Below are 20,959 nucleotides of genomic sequence, written 5' to 3'. Positions count from 1 at the left end.
TGGGTTGGTGGGGAACGTGTGTTCGACTAGATGGCAGGTTGGTTACACATTGATTATCATCAAGCATGGTATTACTTTGATATTATCTTTACTGAGGTAGTACGAGGTTGTTATGCCTCAGGCATCCTTCTTGGAGATTAGAATGTTCTCGCTAAAAGCGGATGGCCTAAGAGCAGGTAGTCTATCTAAGTGGCTATTCACCTAGTGACCAGTTCGGTAGTGCAAGGTGGAGGGTCGTCCACAAGTGTTTCTCATGTAGCTTCTCATGATGCCATATGTTTAGGCCGAGTAGGGGTATAACAATTGTCCGCCTAGTTAAAAGGTAGGTTATTAAGTGGCCTGCCTTGAAACTATCTGTAAACAATCGCTACAGGTGGTATGGTGACAATTGGCTCGAAAGACTGGAAATTGGTCCTTATGTGTACTAGGTACATTTCTAGAGATGAAGGGTTGCCTCAAAGCTTGCAGAATATCCATATTTATTGCAAAGCTGAACAATTGTGTATGGGGAGTTGGAATAATGATGCAGCACAACCTTTCATGAGACACTTGTCCAAGTGTTATTGGCTATGAAATCTCGAATCGTATAAAAGACGAAATGCACCATTTTGAGAAACCTATATATTTTCTCCTTCTTCAAGCTTGGAGCTACTTATGTCGCATTAAAATTTTGAGTTTTTCTCTCTGGTTTTCTAACATTATGTTGTTGATCCTCAAGGGCTTGATTTTCTAGCTTTTGTGTTCTTGTGTGTTGTTTTCCTTACTTTGAGGTCTTTTGCCTAAGATTTGAGGGTAAAATCACATTTTTGCTGCTTTTTCGTCTCTTTCTCTATGTTATTTCGACATTTATAGCTAGAAAAAGTTGTAAACCAATCCCCGGAACACCTAGAAGATGGTTGGAGATTAGTGGGTTTATTGGATGGAAAGCAAACCTATCATCAATGCTTCCTACGAGTGCACCACCACAGATCTAGAGATAAGGAAATTGTTGAGGTGCCGGGGGCTTGCCCAAAAGCACCACAAGTATGAATTTAGCATACCTAAGGGGTCTTATCCCCTCATCCAAGTTTTTGGGCCTAAATATAGGGGAAAAAGGACAAGATTCTACCTCCTGCTATACTTACTTAAGGTCAGGTTCCACTTTCCTTTTCATTCTTTCGACTGCGATTTGCTCAGAAGCTATTAGGTGGCACCTAGGCAACTGGTAGGGGTGTCTTGGTGGGTGATCACAGGCTATTTTATCCTCTATCTCAAGCAAGGAATATGGCTGAGGTGGGGTTGTTTTATACTATATGGAGAGGGCTTGATCCAGATCATTTGGGCTTTTTACATGTTGCAAGGAGGCTGAGGGTTCTCGTGATGGAAAACATGTTTTATGCAATGGGTTAATTTATATAAATTTTCACAATTATTCAATTTAAACAATTTATTTTTTTCATATTACTTATCAATTTATATCATATTTTACATAAATTTTCATATGGATTCAATTTGTACAAAAAAAAAACATATGTTCATATTGTATTTATGCGCTACTTTTTGTCTTCAAAGTAATATAAATTTAAATAAATTTTTATATGTTAACGATTCGTTTCATGTAGATTTTAGTACATATGATATTTATGTCTTTTGCATATATTTTTTTTATGAAACCATGAAAATGTATTTTGATTATTTTACATTCTTTTATCATGTCTTAAATTACAAGGTAAACTACCTAATTGGTCACCCAACTTTTAGAGCGCTTTCATTTTGGGTCCAAAATGAAATTCTTGCAATTTTTCCACTCAATTTTTAAGACACTTTCATTTTAGTTACCCAACCGTTAAATTTCTAACAACGGTTAACTACATTTGTTACATCATGTTAGCACTTTCATTTCGGTCACCCAAAAAATATCATTTTTTAAAGTATTGATTGGGATAAAAAAAATTAAGGATTAAGGTGAAGACATAGAAACTAAAATAAAGCATTAAAAATTTTGTCAAATTGTACTTGCTTATTACATTGTCGAAAATTCTAAATTTTTTTTTTTTGCAATATTGAAATTTTAAATTTTAAAACATACAAATCAAATAAATAAATTGTTGAAAATTTTTATCCATTGATAATAGTAATTGATTTGTTATTTTAACATTGAAGTTAATTAAATTAATCTACTTCTAAATTTTAAATTTTTATTTTATGTTTTCATATTATTTTAATAAAATCAACTCGCTAACTCATAATTAATAATTGTATGCAAAACTTAAATTTCTTTTGATTTTCCTTTACTTTTAGCTTAGTATGAAAGACTCGAGATCATTTAATCAAAAGAAATTTAGGTTTCATATACAATTATTAAAGATGATTTACTTGAGTTGATTTTGATTTGCAAACATAAAATTAAATTGTAAGATTTAAAAGGAGAATAAATTAATTGATTTAATTATTTTCAATATTATAAAAATAAATCAGTTGACACTATTAAGGGATAAAAAAATTCAATACCTTATTTAATTGAGTTTGATGTTTTAAAATTTAAATTTTCAACATTGAAAAAAATTTAGAACTTCCGGTAATAGGGCAAACAAGTGTAATTTGACATTTTTTAAAGTATTATTTTAGTTTCTACCGCTTTTTCACTTTAATCCCTAATGCTTTTTACCCCAACATTAAAAAAAAGAAGATATTTTTTGGGTGACCAAAATGAAAGTGTCACATGATGTGGTGCGTACAAATTTACTACTGTTAGAGATTTAACAGTTTGGTAACTAAAATGAAAGCGCCCTAAAAGTTGAGTGATAAAATTGCAAGAATTTCATTTTGTGTAACTAAAATGAAAGCACCTCGAAAATTGGGTAACCAACTAAGTAGTTTACCCAAAATTATATCATATTTCATATATTCTTTCATAATAATTTTAATTTTATTTACTTAAAAGTTGCATCATTACATTTATCTCATATATATATATATATATATATATATATATATATATATATATAACATATTACAAGGTTATTAACTTTTTAATGTGTTCACACAATAAAAATTTGACATATAACAGTTAAAATAGCAGCATAAATCTCTCCGACTTTAAACAAACAAACATATTCACAAACATGTTCGTTTAATTTAAACAAACGAACATGAATACATATAGTTTTAAATAAACAAATATAAACACAAATTTAAAATTCTTAACTAATATGAATTGAACACAAACAAGTGATAAAGAAGGTTATTTTTTGGTAAACTACACAATTGGCCATCTAACTTTATTAAGTTTCCGTTTTGGTCATCAAAAAATTCGCAAATAGGCACCATTGTTACAAAATGTTTTCATTTTAGTCACTCAACGTTAATTAAATGTTATTGTACTTTCATTTTAGCCACTTAACTTTAGTATGTTTTCATTTTTGTCACTTATTTTTATCTTTTTAATTTCCTTTATTTCTTCCTTTTTAGAATTATTTTAGTTTTTCAGTAAAAATGAGTTTTATAAGGAAAATTTTGAGGCTTTAAATAAAAGAAAGAGCTTTTACATGAAAAAAATCATTTTATTTTTAGAATTAATATTATTTTTTAGTAAAAGGAAAAAATCTAGGTGTTATAGGAATTAGCTAGGTTTTGATAAGAAAAACTTAGTGCTTTATAGGAAAAAACATTTTATCTTTTATATATATATATATATATATATATAGTTATTAGAATAATTTTAGTTTTTTCTTATAAAAGGAAAAACTTGAGGTTTTACAGAAAATTAAGTTTTATAGGAAAACTAATTTATCTTTTTATTTTTCTTTATTTATCTTTTTTAAAAATAATTTTGATTCTTTTCCAATAAAGGGGAAAAACCTAAATTTTATAGGAAATTGAATTACAATGAAAAACTTAGGTTTTATCTCCATAGCTTAAGAACTCAATTCTTTATAAAAATCTAGGTTTTTTTTTCCTTATTTTGATAAATAAAATTATCTTTTTTAAAAAAAAACGTGACCAAAATGAAAACTTATTAAAGTTGGGTAATTAAAATAACTGTACAATAATATTGAATTAACGACATGTGACTAAAATGAAAACATTTTGTAACGGCAATGCCCTATTTGCAATTGTTTTTGGTGACCAAAATAAAAATTTATGAAAGTTAGATGATCAACTGTGTAGTCTACCATTTTTTAGATTAATTCAATTAGATGGAAATGAAAGCTTTGCATATATGAATCCTAGCTTAATATTACTAAGCAGCTTTGATGTTTCTTTAAATGTTTTCTTAAATAGTATGGTGAATTGTGGCTGAGTTAGGATGTTTTCCGATGTTTCTTTCAATGATAGAACTAGGGCCAAGTGCCTCCTATTCTGCTCAAGTAAGTATCCAACCGGATTCCAGATTTCTAGCTTGATTTGAGCTTTTCATGGACCGCCATATTAATTGAAGTCTTGAATTCAAGCAAATGCTGATGATTACTACAAAAATTGTTCTTAGATAAGGTTCCAGGGGCTGACTTGACTAACTATCGGCAACTGCCGCAAGCTTCAAGTTGGCTTCAAGGAGGGCTCAGCACACAACACTTGGCAACCCAATTAGTGCATATCTCTGACTACCTGATTGACTTCATGCTTGCTGTTGGACACATGCTACAGTTTAATGCAGATTTGATCTTAAGAGCAATTCCGGGAGCTGACTTGACTAACTATTGCCGCGAATTCCCGGTTGGTCTCAAAGATGGCCCGACACACAAGAAGTAGACGACCTATTTGATCATTTTGATATCTATTGTTAAGAGAACCACCTTGCATATGGACAAATGCTGAGGTTTACTATGAGTTTGGTGTCAAGAATATATCCAGGGTTTGACTTGACTTTTCTGCAAATGTCGCAACCTACGAGTAGGTGACAAAGGACAAGATGAAGAGAGTGAGGGAGAGATGGCGGTAGATAGTTGGGAGTTCTTTTTTGTTCCCTTCCCTGCATTTGTGATATTTTGTTTCGTGTGAACATTGGGATAATGTTCAAAACAAGTGTGGGGAATGCTGTAATATGATAAATATATTAGTCTTGAATATTTTCAATTTTCTTGGCAAAATTAGGGGTAGATGCAAATTTTAGGGGAAAAAAATAGAAATATGGACTGATTTATTAATTATTTAGAAAAATAGCTCGATTTTTTTAAGTGGCTTGAAAGTGTTTTATGGGCGCACGTTTTTTAGAAGTGTTTTCTATTAACATGTCACATCTCTGGTTCGTTGGTTAAGCCATTAGTGCTTATGAACTTTCAGTTCAAGATTGATTCTTGCCTTTAGCATTTTGGATTTTTTTGATTCATGTTGTTTGAAACTTTTTATTTTAATTTTGTTTAAGGCTTTTTTTAATTTTCAATTTTCAATTAATATTTTTAATTAATTCAATTCATATTGTTTCAAGATTTTAATTTTTAATTTTAATTTTTATCTTTAATTTATGTTTTAGTTTATAAATGTGTTGTTTTCAAGTTTTTTAAAATTTTAATTAATAACTCTTTTATTTGTAGAAATAAAATAATAACTACGTAATTAAAAATATTATATATATTATTGTGTTAAATATATTTTATTTTAAAAACATCAACTAATTTTAATATATTTTCTTAATTCATAATTTTTACATGTGAAATATTTATTTTTTCACCTACATAGCCACAAATTATAATATTATAAAATTATTTATTTATTTCAAAAATATTATTTTTAGTAAATATTTATTTTTATATGTAAAATATTTTAATTAATTATTTCAAATATCATTATATTTTACACTACATTGTAGGTTAGGATGGAAAATAAATATTTAACATAAAAAAATTATATTTACTAAAACTAATGGTATTTGAAATAAATAAGTGATTTTATAATATTAGAATTTACCATACCCTAATGTAGGTGAAAAAATAAATATTGTACATATAAAATTATAAATCAAGAAAATATATTAAAAATTAGTTTATGTTTTTAAAAATAAAATATATTTACCATAATGATATATACAAAAATATAAATTTTGAATTATATAATTACATAATTATTATTTTATTTCTATAAATAAAGAAATTATTAATTAAAATATATTTAGCATAATGATAAATAAATATATATTTCATTATATAATTACATATTATTATTATTTTTATATAAATAAAATATTTATTAATAAAATATGAATTAAAAATAAATTTTAAGAAAATATTGAAACAATATAAGTTGAATTAATTAAAAGATTTAATTAAAAAGTAAAAATTAAAATAAGAAAAAGCTTGAAACAAAATTAAAATAAAAAGCTTTAAACCACATGAATAGAAAAACCTAAAATGTTAAAATTAAGAATAAATTTTGGGCCATAAGCATAAAAACATCAATATTTAACCATATAATTAATGTGTTTATGAAAATGCTTTTATGTATAAAATGCATTTTCACAAGTTACATCAGATAAAATTGACCATACTTATCTAACCAATGAAGAAATCAACTTATATTCTAAAGTACAATTAATTTGGGCAGCAATGATACAATAAACTTTGGTTGTAGCCACTCCATTACAAATAGTGGTGCTGATATCCACATCCGCCCTAAACATAATTTTAATATATTTTATATTTGCTTAAACTCAACTCAACTTAAGATATGAGTTTATTGTATTATAAATTACTTAATATATAAAAATAACATAATATAAAGTAGTATAAACTTAAAAATAAATTGGTTGGGCCGTGCTTAGGCCTTAAATGTTCAAGCATGAGCCTGAACTATATTTTAAACGGGTCTAATTTTTTATCTAAACTCATTTTTTAAGTCTAATATTTTTGCTCAAATCTTCTTAAATTTCAAACGGACATTCAAGTCTAAACAACAGTATACAAAATCCAAAGAAATGGCATACTTGATTTAATAACAATATATTAACATAGAAGCTTATGCCTGGCGATTAAAATTTTAGCAGGCTAAATTAAGTGGTACAGTTTAAATTATTTACTTTAATAATAAATTAAATCTTATCCGTCTATTCAATTATTTGATAGATCTATTAAATAAACAGTTGAATTTCTCTTTACTATACTCATTATAATCTATTCGAAAGTTTAGGGCTTCCACAAGATTGTGTAACAAAAGGGAAAAGCTTCAGAGGGAGAACTATTCTTCTTTATCAAATTCAATATCCCACTTCAATTCCACATAAGTAATTCTATATATACTACCAAAATCATACGACTCTAAAGATTCTAGAATTATTTTTAAGTTTTTTCATGATTTGATCCTTGAACTATATATATCGTATTATTTTTATTTTCATTTTGATACTTAAATTATCATTCTATTACATAGTTTAATCTGAAAGGTTAATGATGTTAAAAAAAAAAAAGAGAAAACTATTCAAACCCCGCTGTAGTTTCTCAAAACTAAAATTGATAAAATCTTATGTAAGATCAACAATGTGTTAATAAAGATTAAATGAATGAGTTTTTTATCAATTAAAAAAGAAATGTTAATTATAAAATTTAATGGATAATTTTACATCGCTAGAAAAATAAAAATTTATAATTTTCTAATTTAAAATAATGGATCACATCAAGGTTTAAACAATATCTACTCAAATTAATCAATGAAGGACAATCAATCTGATTTTTAATACAAACTAAAACTTAATCAAGACAAAAGCAGAAGGCAAACAAATTTACACAAGTTAAATTCCAGTGGTAATGATACAATAATCTATGGCAAACAGCACTATAGGAAACCCAATAAATCATATACATAATCTGTTCACAACCAGTTAAGGTAGAAGCTTAAAGCCACCAAACATGGCTTCATGTTAAAACAACTCAAATATCGCTGCAATTTAAGAGCAACAACCACCGCCGGGAGAAGCCTGGTACTCTGACTTCTGCTTTAACATGTTTCTCTTTCCTACAGAAGACCCTTCTTCCAAAAGACTTGGAATTTCCATTATCTGTAAGAAAATCCATAACTGGTCAGAACCAAGACGAGATTATGCCATTCTTATTTTTTTCACCCTCATTCAAAGGTTCTTTGTTCATGGTACCAGCTTTGTCCTATGTAATATAGCAACAGTTGGAAAGAATTGGATAAATTCACATCGTATTGATATCATCATGATTCATGAAGAATCATTGTGTCTGTTCAAAAGTTAAGAAACTACAATTCTTAATGATTGATGTATATATAACATAACCCCACTGCATAGTTAAAGTTTTTGAACTGACCCACGCGCAAATAGTTGTATATATTACTGGAAATTTGAAGAACAAAACTGCTGTTTATATACATATAGAAACAAATTACCTTCAATGCAAGCTCCTCAAAGCATTGCTCCACGTTTTCTCTTGTTTTAGCACTGCATTCAAGAAACATGGATCCAAGCTCTTTTGCAAGTGCAACGCCTTCTTCTCTAGTTACAGCCCTTTCGGAATCCTGAAATGTAATCAAATGAGATACAATGAAGAAGACTATAAATTAACAGAAAATGATTCAAAAATAAGTCCTCAAGTAAAGAGAAACGCAATATCAAAGACTATAGGGGATAACACGATAGGCAAAGCAGCTTATAGTATTAATGGGTGCAATGGCCCCTTTATGACTGGTAAAATTTTTCTTCGCATCTTTGTTCCATGAGGTTTCAACATGAAGGAGCTTTGTCCCACAAGAGTGTGAAATTGTCTCTTCACAACAAACTAATCTATCCTTGACCTTTTCAATGGATACGCGTGAATGGAGTTGATTTATCTTCAAATTTTAGTTCTAAAGGATTTGAAGGACACTAGGCTTACTCTGTCAACTTTATTTCCAACAAGCATCTTGACACAGTCCTGATTGGTAGAGAAAAGCTCCACTTCTTTGGCCCAAACATCAGACAAATTTGTGAAGGTCTCTCTCCGTGTTACATCATAAACTATAACCAAAGCCAAGAAATAAGTCAAACAATTATGCCAATTTAATTCAAGAGCAAACCATATAATATTTACCACAACCCCTTGAACGGAATCGACAAGAATCGCAGTTGATAATTTATTCGGGACGAGAATATAAATTTTAGGATCCAGTCCACCATTTTGAAATGATGAACCAAATGCAAATGTGCCATAAATAAAAACTGCATGAAATTGCAGAAAGTAGAGCTCCATCAAGCCACAATGCATCTTCTTGACCAGTCCAAGAAGAAAAGCATCATCAAACTAACCTTATTATCAGCCACATGATTAAGAAACCGTTTTGCTATGATATCAGATAGCTGAAATTCGCGAGATGAAACCGGTGATAGGCTCCATTGAACAAAATCAAGAAAGTAGAATAACGCCGGAAACATGAACTTACCAAGAATGATCCCTTGGGCGCCCCGGTAGTAAGAGCTTGTTAAGGTTCTGAACCTTTCCTGTCCAGCTACAAGAAGCATATTGGTTTCACAAATAAATCATGATTTCTCCACGTTGCAAGACAATTATTTCAATGTGCTTTCATGAAGAAATGAAAAAAAAAAAAGAGTGGACAGCTAATAAAAGATTAAAGAAGCAACATCAAGCTAACAACAAAGTTAAAACCCAGAAACTCATTTTAACAAATTAATATATTATCAATTGTATACCTCTTTTCACCATGAATGATTTCACATATATTTTCTGAAAATTTTGATGATATTGCAGAGTGAAGAATTGGGGCCATGAAAAACCATAGCAGATCAAAACACATTAACAAAAACACTTCAACGATGCTAATGTCATACTAATGTATTAATGAACATATTAAGTCGGTAAAAGTGAGCTCTCTCCAATGTAAAATGGAAAACAGTCAACTGACTTCAATTAGACACTGAATGATTTTGACAAAGAAATCTAATTTTAGTCACTACAAAAAATAGTCACTTTTGTTTGCCTCATGTTACGTTTTAGTCACTTATGTTTTAAATGTTACGTTTTAGTCACTTATGTTATTATTTTGTTACGAAATAATCACTCTTCCGTTAAGTTCTGTTATCTCCCTAACGGTAATCTTACGTGTCAGTTAAACTAGATATTACTAAATCTGTCAATACATACTTCATCCGGATAAAGTATGCATTATTAAAATTAAATTAAAATATTAAATAAGAAATAAAATTATAAAACAATATGTTATTTAGAAAATACTATTATTGTAATGAGAAACATGTTTTATTAGGTATAAGTATTTAAAATTTTGTTTTGGTAATGTGATATATGCGTAAATATATATATATATAATCATATTAGTGAATTTGCTAATACATACTTCGTCCGGAAGAAGTATGTATTAGCAGATTCAGTAATATTTAATTAGAGTGCCACGTAATATTACCGTTAGAGAGATAATAGACGTAACAAAATAATAACATAAGTTACTAAAACATAACATTTTAAATATAAGTGACTAAAATGTAAAATGAGGCAAATAAAACTAACTATAAAATATTTTTATAATTTATACTATTAAGTCGGTAAAAGTGAGCTCTCTCCAATGTAAAATGGAAAACAGTCAACTGACTTCAATTAGACACTGAATGATTTTGACAAAGAAATCTAATTTGAGACTGGAAGACTAAAATGAAAAATAAAAACAATATTAGCATGAATTTCGTACCAGTATCCCAAATGGTAAGCTTTAATCTCTTGCCACCAACAGATAACAGCTTGATCTTAAAATCCACACCTAAAGCATTAGATTTAAGCAAAAACCCAAATCATATTTTTTACTAATCAAAGATCCAGGATTGAAAAAATGAATGAAAAAAAGAGAGAGAAAATCGGACCAATGGTGGGAGCTAGATCTTCCGCCGAAGCTGAAATGAAGCTAACAAGCAAACTACTCTTGCCGACACCAGAGTCTCCGATCAACAAGATCTTGAATGAAAGATCATAGCTTCCGCTACTTTGCCCTGAAGATGATCCCATTTCAAATTTTCTATTAACTCTTCCACTTCTTTTTCAAGGTATCTGTTGTATCCAATGATGATCTCAAAAAAAGAAAAAGAAAAAGAAAAAAAGAAAACCTTGGGTGAGGAAATGAATGGCTTCTTTCTATCAAAAGTACAGTGAAAAAGAAAGTTAATATATATAAAGGAAAAAATAAAAAAATAAGGGAAGATTTTTTTTTGTTTTTAAAAGAGGAAAACAAAGGAAAAGGAAAAGGAAAAGGAAAGAGCGAAGCGAATGAATGCTTTGTTTGAGAGAGAAGCTAAAAGAAAACGGCTAACTGTGGAACACAACACAACTGACACCAACGTTATTCTTTTCCCTTTTTTGTTTTTATTTTTATTTTATTATTATTACTATTATGTAGGAATTGTACCCACGTGGCACGCGGGAATAACTGAGAGTGTTTTGCACGCTCCAACCGTCTGGTAGAGAGGTGCTTTCTTGGGACAATCAAAGATTTATGCCTTAATTACTTTGGGACAAAACGAAATTGTGTGCAAGAAATAGATAATGCTAAAATAACTTTTTAATATAATTTTATTGATAATTTGTTATATTTAGAAATATAATTTTCAAGTAAGTCATTTTTTAATGATAAAATTTGTGTAGATTCAAGTGATTGATATTATATTCAACATTGTTTGTAAATCTGAAGGAAACTTTTAAGATTTATGTAGGTATAGTGATATAACTTGATTTTAGTTCTTTAATTTTTTTTGATGATTGCTTCCATCCAAAAAATATTATATTATCAATAAATAGTTAAAAATATATTTTATCAAAAACATAAATAGTTAAAAATTAAATAAAACACTAATATGTTAAGTTTGAATAGAGCTCAGCTCTAGTTAAAATTTTTGTCAAATTATATAACTTTTATCTTCTACCCTCAATATTGTATAAAAATAACACTAATAAACAAATTTGCTATGCTTTCATTTTTTATATGTTTATTTTTAAAATTTTTACTATATCATACGCCTTGTGAAAATTTTAAATTTCACTTATGATGTAACGAATATTTTCTCATAAACAAATTTATGTAAAATTATATAAACAAAAATATTAATAATTGATTTTATGTATAATTATTAAATACAAATTGAGTGTTATTAATACTGATTATAATTAAAATTGTGTTTTAGAAAATAATATATTAATATTTATTATTCAAAATTTTCAATAATAATTTTTTCCTGTTATATCATGCATCATATTGCCATCATCGTTGTTTCTTTGAAAAACATATTTATATTATCGTTGAATTTAATTTATTGTAACAATTTTAAATTCCAACATGAATTTATCAATTTTAATATTTAGTCACCAAATTGGCAATTAAACATTCAGGGTTTGGTTCTCCAATACTTTCATTTTAGAATTTATTATAAAACTCAAGAATTTGTTTTCAATTTTACGAAAAGAAAGGAAGAAAGAAATTTTACATTTTATCTAATAAATACAATAACAATTATAATAGCATTGGTCCTAAAGGAAGCTTAATTTCAAATTTCGAAATTTGATTTTACTTCATGAATGATATAATCATTATAAACAGCTAGCATACAATATATTATTAGAAATTTGTTTCTATTCATTGGTATTAAAAAGAATTTGTAAGAGAAGTTCTTAAATTTTTATACTGACGGTAAAATATTTGAATCTAACATTCGGACTCAATCCAACCACACTAGGGTGAATTTTTATTTTTTTTAAATGCGTTTGAAACACAAGGTATAAAATTCGGAACAAGGTTGAGTTGTGGCACTAGGTTACCATCCTTAGCTGTGCATTATTATATATGTTGAACTAAATAATCGGCATGAAAGAGATGACAATAGAGAAAGGAGCTTAGTTCATCTTAGAGGGGCGGAGAGCCATATGACGATTGTGATAGATGGTAGGTAAGTTGAGTGTTCAGAAGTAAAAGAAGATAGGAACATGGATAGAGAGAAAGAGAGAGACAAGGTTGTATGTGTTCATCATAGAGGTGAAAAGGATTTTATATAAAAGTGGACCTATTAAGGAAAGACGTGGCAACCTCTTGCTAGCCCATTGATCCCTTCAAGGGTTTTAGTTAGATGAGCGATGTAACATTGATGAGGTTGTAAGGTATGTAGGTAAACAACGATGATAATCCCATTGGTGTAATTTGACTATAAGAGGTGGTGACTCTCGTGTTCCGTAAGCTTTGATTGAATAGTACCCTTGATATAGGTGTGTTGGTGGAGCTATATTCTGGTGAAGGTACTATGTGTAACAATATTATATTAAGAATTCAAAAATAACAAAAACAATGACATGTAGTAACCTTATAACACTGGTTGTTAAGTTTTTTTTTTTTTTGGTAAATGAACAAAGCTAATCATCAACAACTAATATCATGAAGAACACAATCTGCCTGTAGTGACTCCCAACAGGTCACCTAGCAAAGCAGACAATATGTTGTCGGGCGGTTGTATCCACTCTTGTAGCACAAAATCATCTTCTACTGACATCTTTCATAAGCAATTTACAACATAATTGGCTTCCTTGTATATATGGAAGATTTTCAATTCCCAATCTCTGCTGCTAAGATTTCTAATGCAGTTTAATAAAGGTTCATGACTATACTCTCCTTCACCTGCATCAATCTATTTAACAACCTTCACACTATCAGTTTCTAGCATCACTCCCCTATATCCTTTATTCCAAGCAATCAAGAGACTGTTATAAATCACCCAAAGTTTATCCTCCAAATCTCCGACTATAGCCTATCTGCCACATACCATCATCATCCCGAATAATGATTGCTGTAGTAGCATCCGATCCATAATTAATCATCGCATCATCAGCATTTATTTTCACCCATCCCGTAGGTGGCAGCTTCCACCCAACTTAAATCTAAGCATTTGGTTTAATAGTTAGTTTAGCAAGCACATTATCCTTAACATGTTGGGCCTAGCTGATACTGTGATTGATAATATCAATAGATGAACAAGAGGGCCTCCGAAAAATGAACTCATTTCTCTATTCCTAAAGATTTCAACAGGCCATAGCAAATAAAGTATTCCAGTGCACTCCCACAATTTCATCAATCTCAGAGTTTGCAAGATTACTAGATAACCAGCTTCCAAATTTAGAATCAAAGAAAATTCATTGAGAATATAGAGGAACTAACCTTTTCCGTACCCAAGAAGTGACCATGCAGTCCCTTACTATCTGTAAAGAGTTTTCTTGAGTTACACTACACATAGTATAAGTAACATTCATCCTCATTCCCCATCGGCAGCTTTTCGAGTTTGTTAAAAGCCTATCTTAGGCAAGCACTCATAAAAATGTCTCACTTTTTGAGTAACATCTGATCGCCAAATAACTTAGCAACAAGAGTTGCTTGCAACCTAACTATGTCCAACTGTAACACCTGAATATCATTATTAACTCAAAATTTAGGAAGCTAGGACTAAATCGAGAGGACTGACGAATTCTGGGACCTCAACGAGTAATTTAAAAATTTAAGAGGTCAAATATTGATTAGTTGGATTCCAATGCTGGTTGGGTTAGGATGGAACTGACTGGTTCCAAAGTGGGAGACAAAATGATCAAGAATGGATAGTGGAAATGACCAATGAGAATCATGCCTAAGGAGTATATATAAGGCATGGTTGGAGGCAAAATTTTTTGAATTCTGTTGATAAAAATTTTATCCTCTCATAACATCTTCTTCAGATGTCTTGAAGAAGGAGGGGATACGGATGAAGAAAGCTCTATATTCAGCAACAGAAGTGTGGGCTTAAGGCTAGTAATGAGGTTTTGGAGAAACTGATAAGTTTCCTCATCTGCCTCTGTGTTTAAGAAATAAAGAAAGAATTAGAATAAGATTCTTGGAGCTTCTTTATAATTTAATGTTCTAGGTTTTTAAGAATTTACTATTGTTGGTTTAACCAAAACATGGTTGTCGTGCTTAGCTGCCATGGCAAAGGAGGCTCTCGCATTTAGACTAGCTAAGCTGTTAAGGGTAAGGAAACAATGTTAGTGTCTGTATTCTGTCTTTTGGATGCTAAATGTTGCTATGAGAAATTGTCATATAAATATTGATAATGTTAGTAGATGATTGTTTGGAGTAATATATTTATATGTATGGTATGTATGATTAGTGTATTCATGGTATGAGAAGGGTAACTAACTATGGGTTAGGCGAAGTTAGGAATGAGAAAAAGGGATGATTCTATTATATACTGCCATACAGTGTTGTTGTGTACACTCATGATGAGCGAAGCTCCGAGCCTTATAGAGGGGACACTACGTCATTTGAACATCAAGGTATGAGAATAGTGAAATGGAGGAATGGAAGGAATACGAAAGGAATGGTACATAATAAAGATCATGGCTAGGCTATGGAACCAATTAAATGCTATACTCCTAAATTGAGTAAGACTATAACTGAAAGATGTTATAGCATCATGATAAAAACGAGTACGACCATGGTTGAAAAATGCTACGGGATTATGTGAAAGCATGCCAATATGGCTAAACAAGATTAAAACCACGTTTGAAAGATGTTAGAGCATCCTTCAATAGCCTGTCGGGACATTAAAAATGGGGTTATACTATGTAAGACCATAGTTGAAGGACACTACGACATCAGGGATAGTCCAACGAGACGTTAAACATAGGGTAGTCCACCAGGATAGTAAACATGGGGAATTCGGGATATAAGACTGTAGTCAGGCTATGACAACCAATATAGTCTGATGAGTCATTAAACATGGGATAGTCTGCCGGGACACAAAACACGGGGTAGCCTCTTGGAATAGCAACATGGGAAGTCCAACATGGCGTAAAGACATGGGGACTACAATTGGAAACCCGTAGTTCACGAAGAATGACAAGGGTAAGAGTAGAGTTCACGGGTAATTGGAGTGATAAGTCATATAAAAAAATAAGTTGGTGTGACCAAGTACAAGAATGATGAGTGACACTAGTATCCGTAGAAAGAGATGAGGCTCATTAGATAAAAATGAGTATCCGTAGTAGGAGCAAACATTGGTCTATGATGGAATTTACAGATCCTATACAAAGTAAACAGTCATGGTTAAGTCTACACTAGAACACAGTCTTATACATCTATTAAAATGATGGAAAATCCCAACTAAAAGGTATGATAGCCTGAACCGGGTCCTTTTAAGAAGAAGTGTAAGGCAGGACTGGTTGGCCAGTAAGGTTCGCCGAAAGATAAGGAAAAATAAAGGTCAAATCTAACTAAGGAGAAGAGAAATGATGTTGTTGAGTTTCCAAGGTAGGAACTGTCTATGATTAGAAAGCTTTCTATGGGGATATTTAAACAAGAGTAAGGGTATTTGCATCTCTAGTGAGCCTTAATGTTTTAATGCTGTAAGGGCGGAGAAATATGGGAAAGACAAACATAGAAATCACTTGAGTAGTTGCCAAACGTAGACCGTTAGTAATGTTACATGTGATTATCAAGGAGTGAAAATCTGATTTGAATGCTTCCATGTTTCTTCATAAATTCCCTAAGTAGATTTCACTAAGTTCGCTTGAACTTATAAGTTTTCTACTTACACATAGATTGATTAAGGATAAAGACCTCGAGAAGGACCAAATAGACTACGCTAAAAGCAAAGTGGTTTATGGAAGCTTGCATGTGTACATAGGGTTACCCATAGAGGCTCTACCTTAGGGTTGTAGCTGTCATTTTACATTTTCGAGCCTTGGTCCAAATAGATTTGTAATTTATTATGAAAGTGAAGGTTTAAGGTTGTATCATTAGTTAATATAAGTTTATTATGAATATAATTTAATTTAAAAAAGAAATTTGGTTAAGTCATTTGAGTTATTGTGACATCAGATATTTGGACCTGACGAACGAGTCGAGTAGAGGGTGTTACAAATTTAATGGTATCAGAGTTTTGATTTAGTCAACCCTCTAGACATAGGAGTTACGAGATAGGCCCTATACAAATGATTATATTAGATTTGGCTTAGTTCATCGAAAAGAGATAGAAGATGGTAAGCATGACAAAGATATGTACAGAACTAGTGGATTATAGTAAAAATGATAGAAAAAATATAATATGTGAAAGAAAAGGAATGAAAATTTTTATTACGATAAAGAAAACTAGTACTACAAAAGAAGCAATCAAATATGATCCTCAGTAGGTAAATCAGTCGTATCTTCTGTGTTTTCCTCCTCCTCACAATAATCTCCTCTATTGAAGCAGGAGTAGAGGGCTCAAGATTGGATGGGAATAAAAAACAGTCATAATCTTTCCATTTCTTCTAAAATTCTTTCCATTTAGCACCAGAAGGATTCATCTCGTCAAAGTTTGGATTTTCGTTGATAAACTGGCACAGATAGTTTAAGTCCACATGACTAATATCAAAGAGGTCCACGACAACTTGGGCATGAAGGTTGTAATCGAACCTCAGCTTGGGAAAATAATCTGTGATCCTCACCACAGTCCTTGCTTTGTATTGCTCCAAGGCTTCACTATTTTCCTTTTAGATTATCTCTAGGTGCAACAAGTGGTGCTCCTCTTGCACCTTGATTTGATATTCCAATGGACGAGCCCTACTCTCAAGCTCCATTTTTAATAAGTTGTGCTTGGACTCCCAACTGGAGGGAGATTCTGCGAATTCTTAAGCCTAACGAGCTGCAATCTCCTACGCTTGGTGAATTTAAACTAGTTTTTGATTTTGAGATGCTAGGGCCACCTCTAATTAAGCCCGTTTTGTCTCGCTCTTGTGACATCAGTCACGGAGGGCACAACCAATCAAACAAGATTCCTCAATCATGATTTGGTAGGAGTCTAGCGACTTCAAGAGAGTTGGTTTTTGAGCTTCGAAAGAATAGGTCCGAGTATATTCTTTCAGGACCTGTCTCCTGGTATTGGCTAATCTCAGTTGGGAAGAAAGGAGGCTGACTTGTAGAAAAATGACCCTACTAGGGGAGCAAAATTGATGTTCTGCTAGAAGAAGTGAGAGGTTTCCTTGGACTAGGATAGAGAGGTAGTGGTTAAAAAGGGGCAGTTCAAGGGGCGAATGTAACACCCCTAATCCGTATCCGTTGTCGAAATAGGGTTAAGAGGCATTACCAATCAATACACATCATTCACATAAATTTATGCATTTCAATATCAAAATATATTCATCTCAATCATATTGTCCTTTTTAAGGTCTTACAAGACCTTAAAACATGCTTAGAAGTGGTTCGGGACTAAACCGATAACATTCACAAATTTTGAGAAACTTACAAAATTTTCAAACTTTAAGAGGTCACATGCCCGTGTGAACAGGCTGTGTGCATCACACGGTTACCAGACACACCCGTGCCACATGCCGTGTGAAAAGAGAGCATACATATTGACCTGTACCACACAGTCGAAAACACGCCTGTGTGCCAGGCCGTGTGAAATTTAAAGGGTTTACTAACTTAGGTCACACGACCAACCACACGCCCCTGTGCCAGCACGTGTGCCACAAACAACTAGTAGACACACCCTTGTGTCTAGGCCGTGTCAAAACTGTAAGGTATACTGACTTTAATTCGAAGGGTACCCTAGAGGACACACGGTCGTGTAACATGACCGTGTGTTGCACACGACTAAGACACACACCCATGTAGACAAAAATAGGCCATTTGCAAAGCCAATTTGCCACCCTTTTCTCATGCTCACCTAGCCATCAAAATAGTACCATTTCAACACAAATATAAGCATCCAAAACATGCCAATTCACAAACATTTCATTCCATTTCATAATCAACTATTTCACTACTTAAATTCTTAACCAAATTCATAACAAAACAATATACCAAGATCATTAAACCATATCAACAACCATAACACATACCAAAACACAAGACAACATATATACATCACATATACTTATCATTTCATAACTCAAACCAAATTAATAGCCAAACATACACCAATATGTACATCATTTGCAAGCCAAATCTCATAGCTAAAGTCATGTTTCAAAACTTATCAACATCTCACTAGCCTATATATGCCATATACCATAATTACAAAGCTTCAAAAGTACCAACTAGTTGATAGATAGTGTGATGATGCTTTTTGACAATCCCCAAGTTCAAGCTAGCTTCGATAATCCATAAAATAGAGAATGAACACACAAAGTAAGCTTTAAAAGCTTAGTAAGCCATATGCAATTAAATCTATACCATAATCGACATAATTCTCATGATCTAATCAAATTATAACTAAACACATTTAGATACACAAACCTTTCTCAAGGTACATTCATTCCAATTTATATGTAAATTCATCAAATACTTATTCTTTTCAATTCACATATGACTTTCGTATGTGCCTGAATCACTTACTCAATCTCATATTTAATCTTGACTTGACCTTACCCGTTGAACTCTTCAGAATCACTAAGGATACTCAGATATCTCGTAGAGCTCATACAATGCCATATCCCAAATATGGTCTTACATGTTATCATATATCGATGCCAACGTCCCAGACATGGTCTTACACGAAATCATATAACGATGCCAATGTCCCAGACATGGTCTTACACATAATCACAATACAATGCCAATGTCCCAGACCTGGTCTTACATGTAATCCAATCTCGATAAACCTAATGTCATGGCATTTGCATCCTAAGCATTCCTAAGGTTCATACGGGACTTTTAGACGTTGTAACTCTATCGTTTCTTACTCGTAGTTGCTCATTCATACTCATTTAAATTCAATGAAAAATAATACATATGTAATTCAATTTAAAAGCATGTACTTGCATATGAACTTACCTCGTAGTCAGAACAAATGAACGGAATCGACTATTCGTCAACTTTTGATTTTCCCCGATCTAAATCCGTTTTCTTTTGTTCTTGATCTATATACATTCAAAATTAACTCTTTTATTCAACAACACATTCAATTTAGTCCACAAATACATATTTGGGCATTTTTGCACTTTATCCCCCTAAGTTACACATTTATTCAATTTAGTCCCTATTTCATAAATACACAAAACTCATAAATTTGACAAAACCCATGCTTGGCCGAATTATCTATAGGTCCCTAGCAACCCATATTTTTTTTTATTTTACAATTTAACCCCTCAATTTAAACTTTTCTTAATTTAATCCCTAATTGACATTTTTGTCAAAAATCACTTTATAAAACATGTATATCAAACATTAAGCTTGCATAATTCATCATCAAACATCATAAAACTCATGGATTCATTAATGAAATTTCACAAAATCATCAACAATTTCAAAAATTAGGGCCGGGCTAGCTAGTACACAAAGTAATGATCACAAAAATATAGAAATCATCAAAAACCGAGTCAAGATGGACTTACGATTAAATTATGCAATGGCCAAATTTCCCAAGCCCTAAAAATGGTTTTCTTCTTTGCTGTACACGGTTGAAGATGATGATATTACTAATGGTTTTCATTTTGTTTTTATTTATTATCATAATAATAACCAAATTACCTAAATATCCTTTAATAAAACATTTAAAAACACTTAATCATATGTCCATATAAGTCCACTAATGTCTCAAATGGTTTAATATCAACATAAGGACCTTTAATTAAATAATCCATAGCAATTAAGTAATTTTAACAAGTGGAATGTAACTTTTGCATTTTACACGATTTAGTCCTTTAGTAAAATTAACAACTTAAATGATAAAATTATCACACGAAACTTTCACACATACATAATCACGTGCTGTAAACACCAAAAATAATATTAAAATAATTTTTCGATCTCATATTTGTGATTCTAAAACCACTATTTTGATTTAGCTAAAATCGGGCTATTACAACTCTCCCCCTTAGGATTTTCGTCCCTAAAAATCTTACCGTGAATAAGTTTGGATATTTCTCTCTCATAGCATCTTTGGGCTCCCACATAACTTCTTCGATCCTATGTCGATGCCATAAGACTTTCACCAATGAAATTTTCTTATTTCTCAATTCTTTAACCTCGTGATCTAAAACTCGGA

At 31.2% G+C, this 20,959-nt stretch overlaps 1 protein-coding gene across 1 annotated transcript; it reads right to left on the bottom strand.

The window, feature by feature from the left end:
• Positions 1-7,590: 7,590 nt before the first annotated feature.
• LOC108458458 (ras-related protein RABC2a) lies at positions 7,591-11,282 on the bottom strand. Its single transcript, XM_017757867.2, has 6 exons — positions 10,796-11,282; positions 10,627-10,695; positions 9,349-9,414; positions 8,805-8,926; positions 8,320-8,448; positions 7,591-7,966 (listed from the first exon to the last, which is right to left on the bottom strand). Exons 1-6 carry the CDS (start codon positions 10,935-10,937, stop codon positions 7,856-7,858), a joined length of 639 nt encoding a protein of 212 aa, XP_017613356.1. The 5' UTR covers positions 10,938-11,282; the 3' UTR covers positions 7,591-7,855.
• Positions 11,283-20,959: the final 9,677 nt, after the last annotated feature.

Source organism: Gossypium arboreum, chromosome 4, assembly GCF_025698485.1.
Source record: "Gossypium arboreum isolate Shixiya-1 chromosome 4, ASM2569848v2, whole genome shotgun sequence".
Lineage (NCBI taxonomy): Eukaryota > Viridiplantae > Streptophyta > Magnoliopsida > Malvales > Malvaceae > Gossypium > Gossypium arboreum.
Note: the sequence above shows the minus strand (reverse complement) of the source record. Positions and strands in the feature narration are given on the sequence as shown.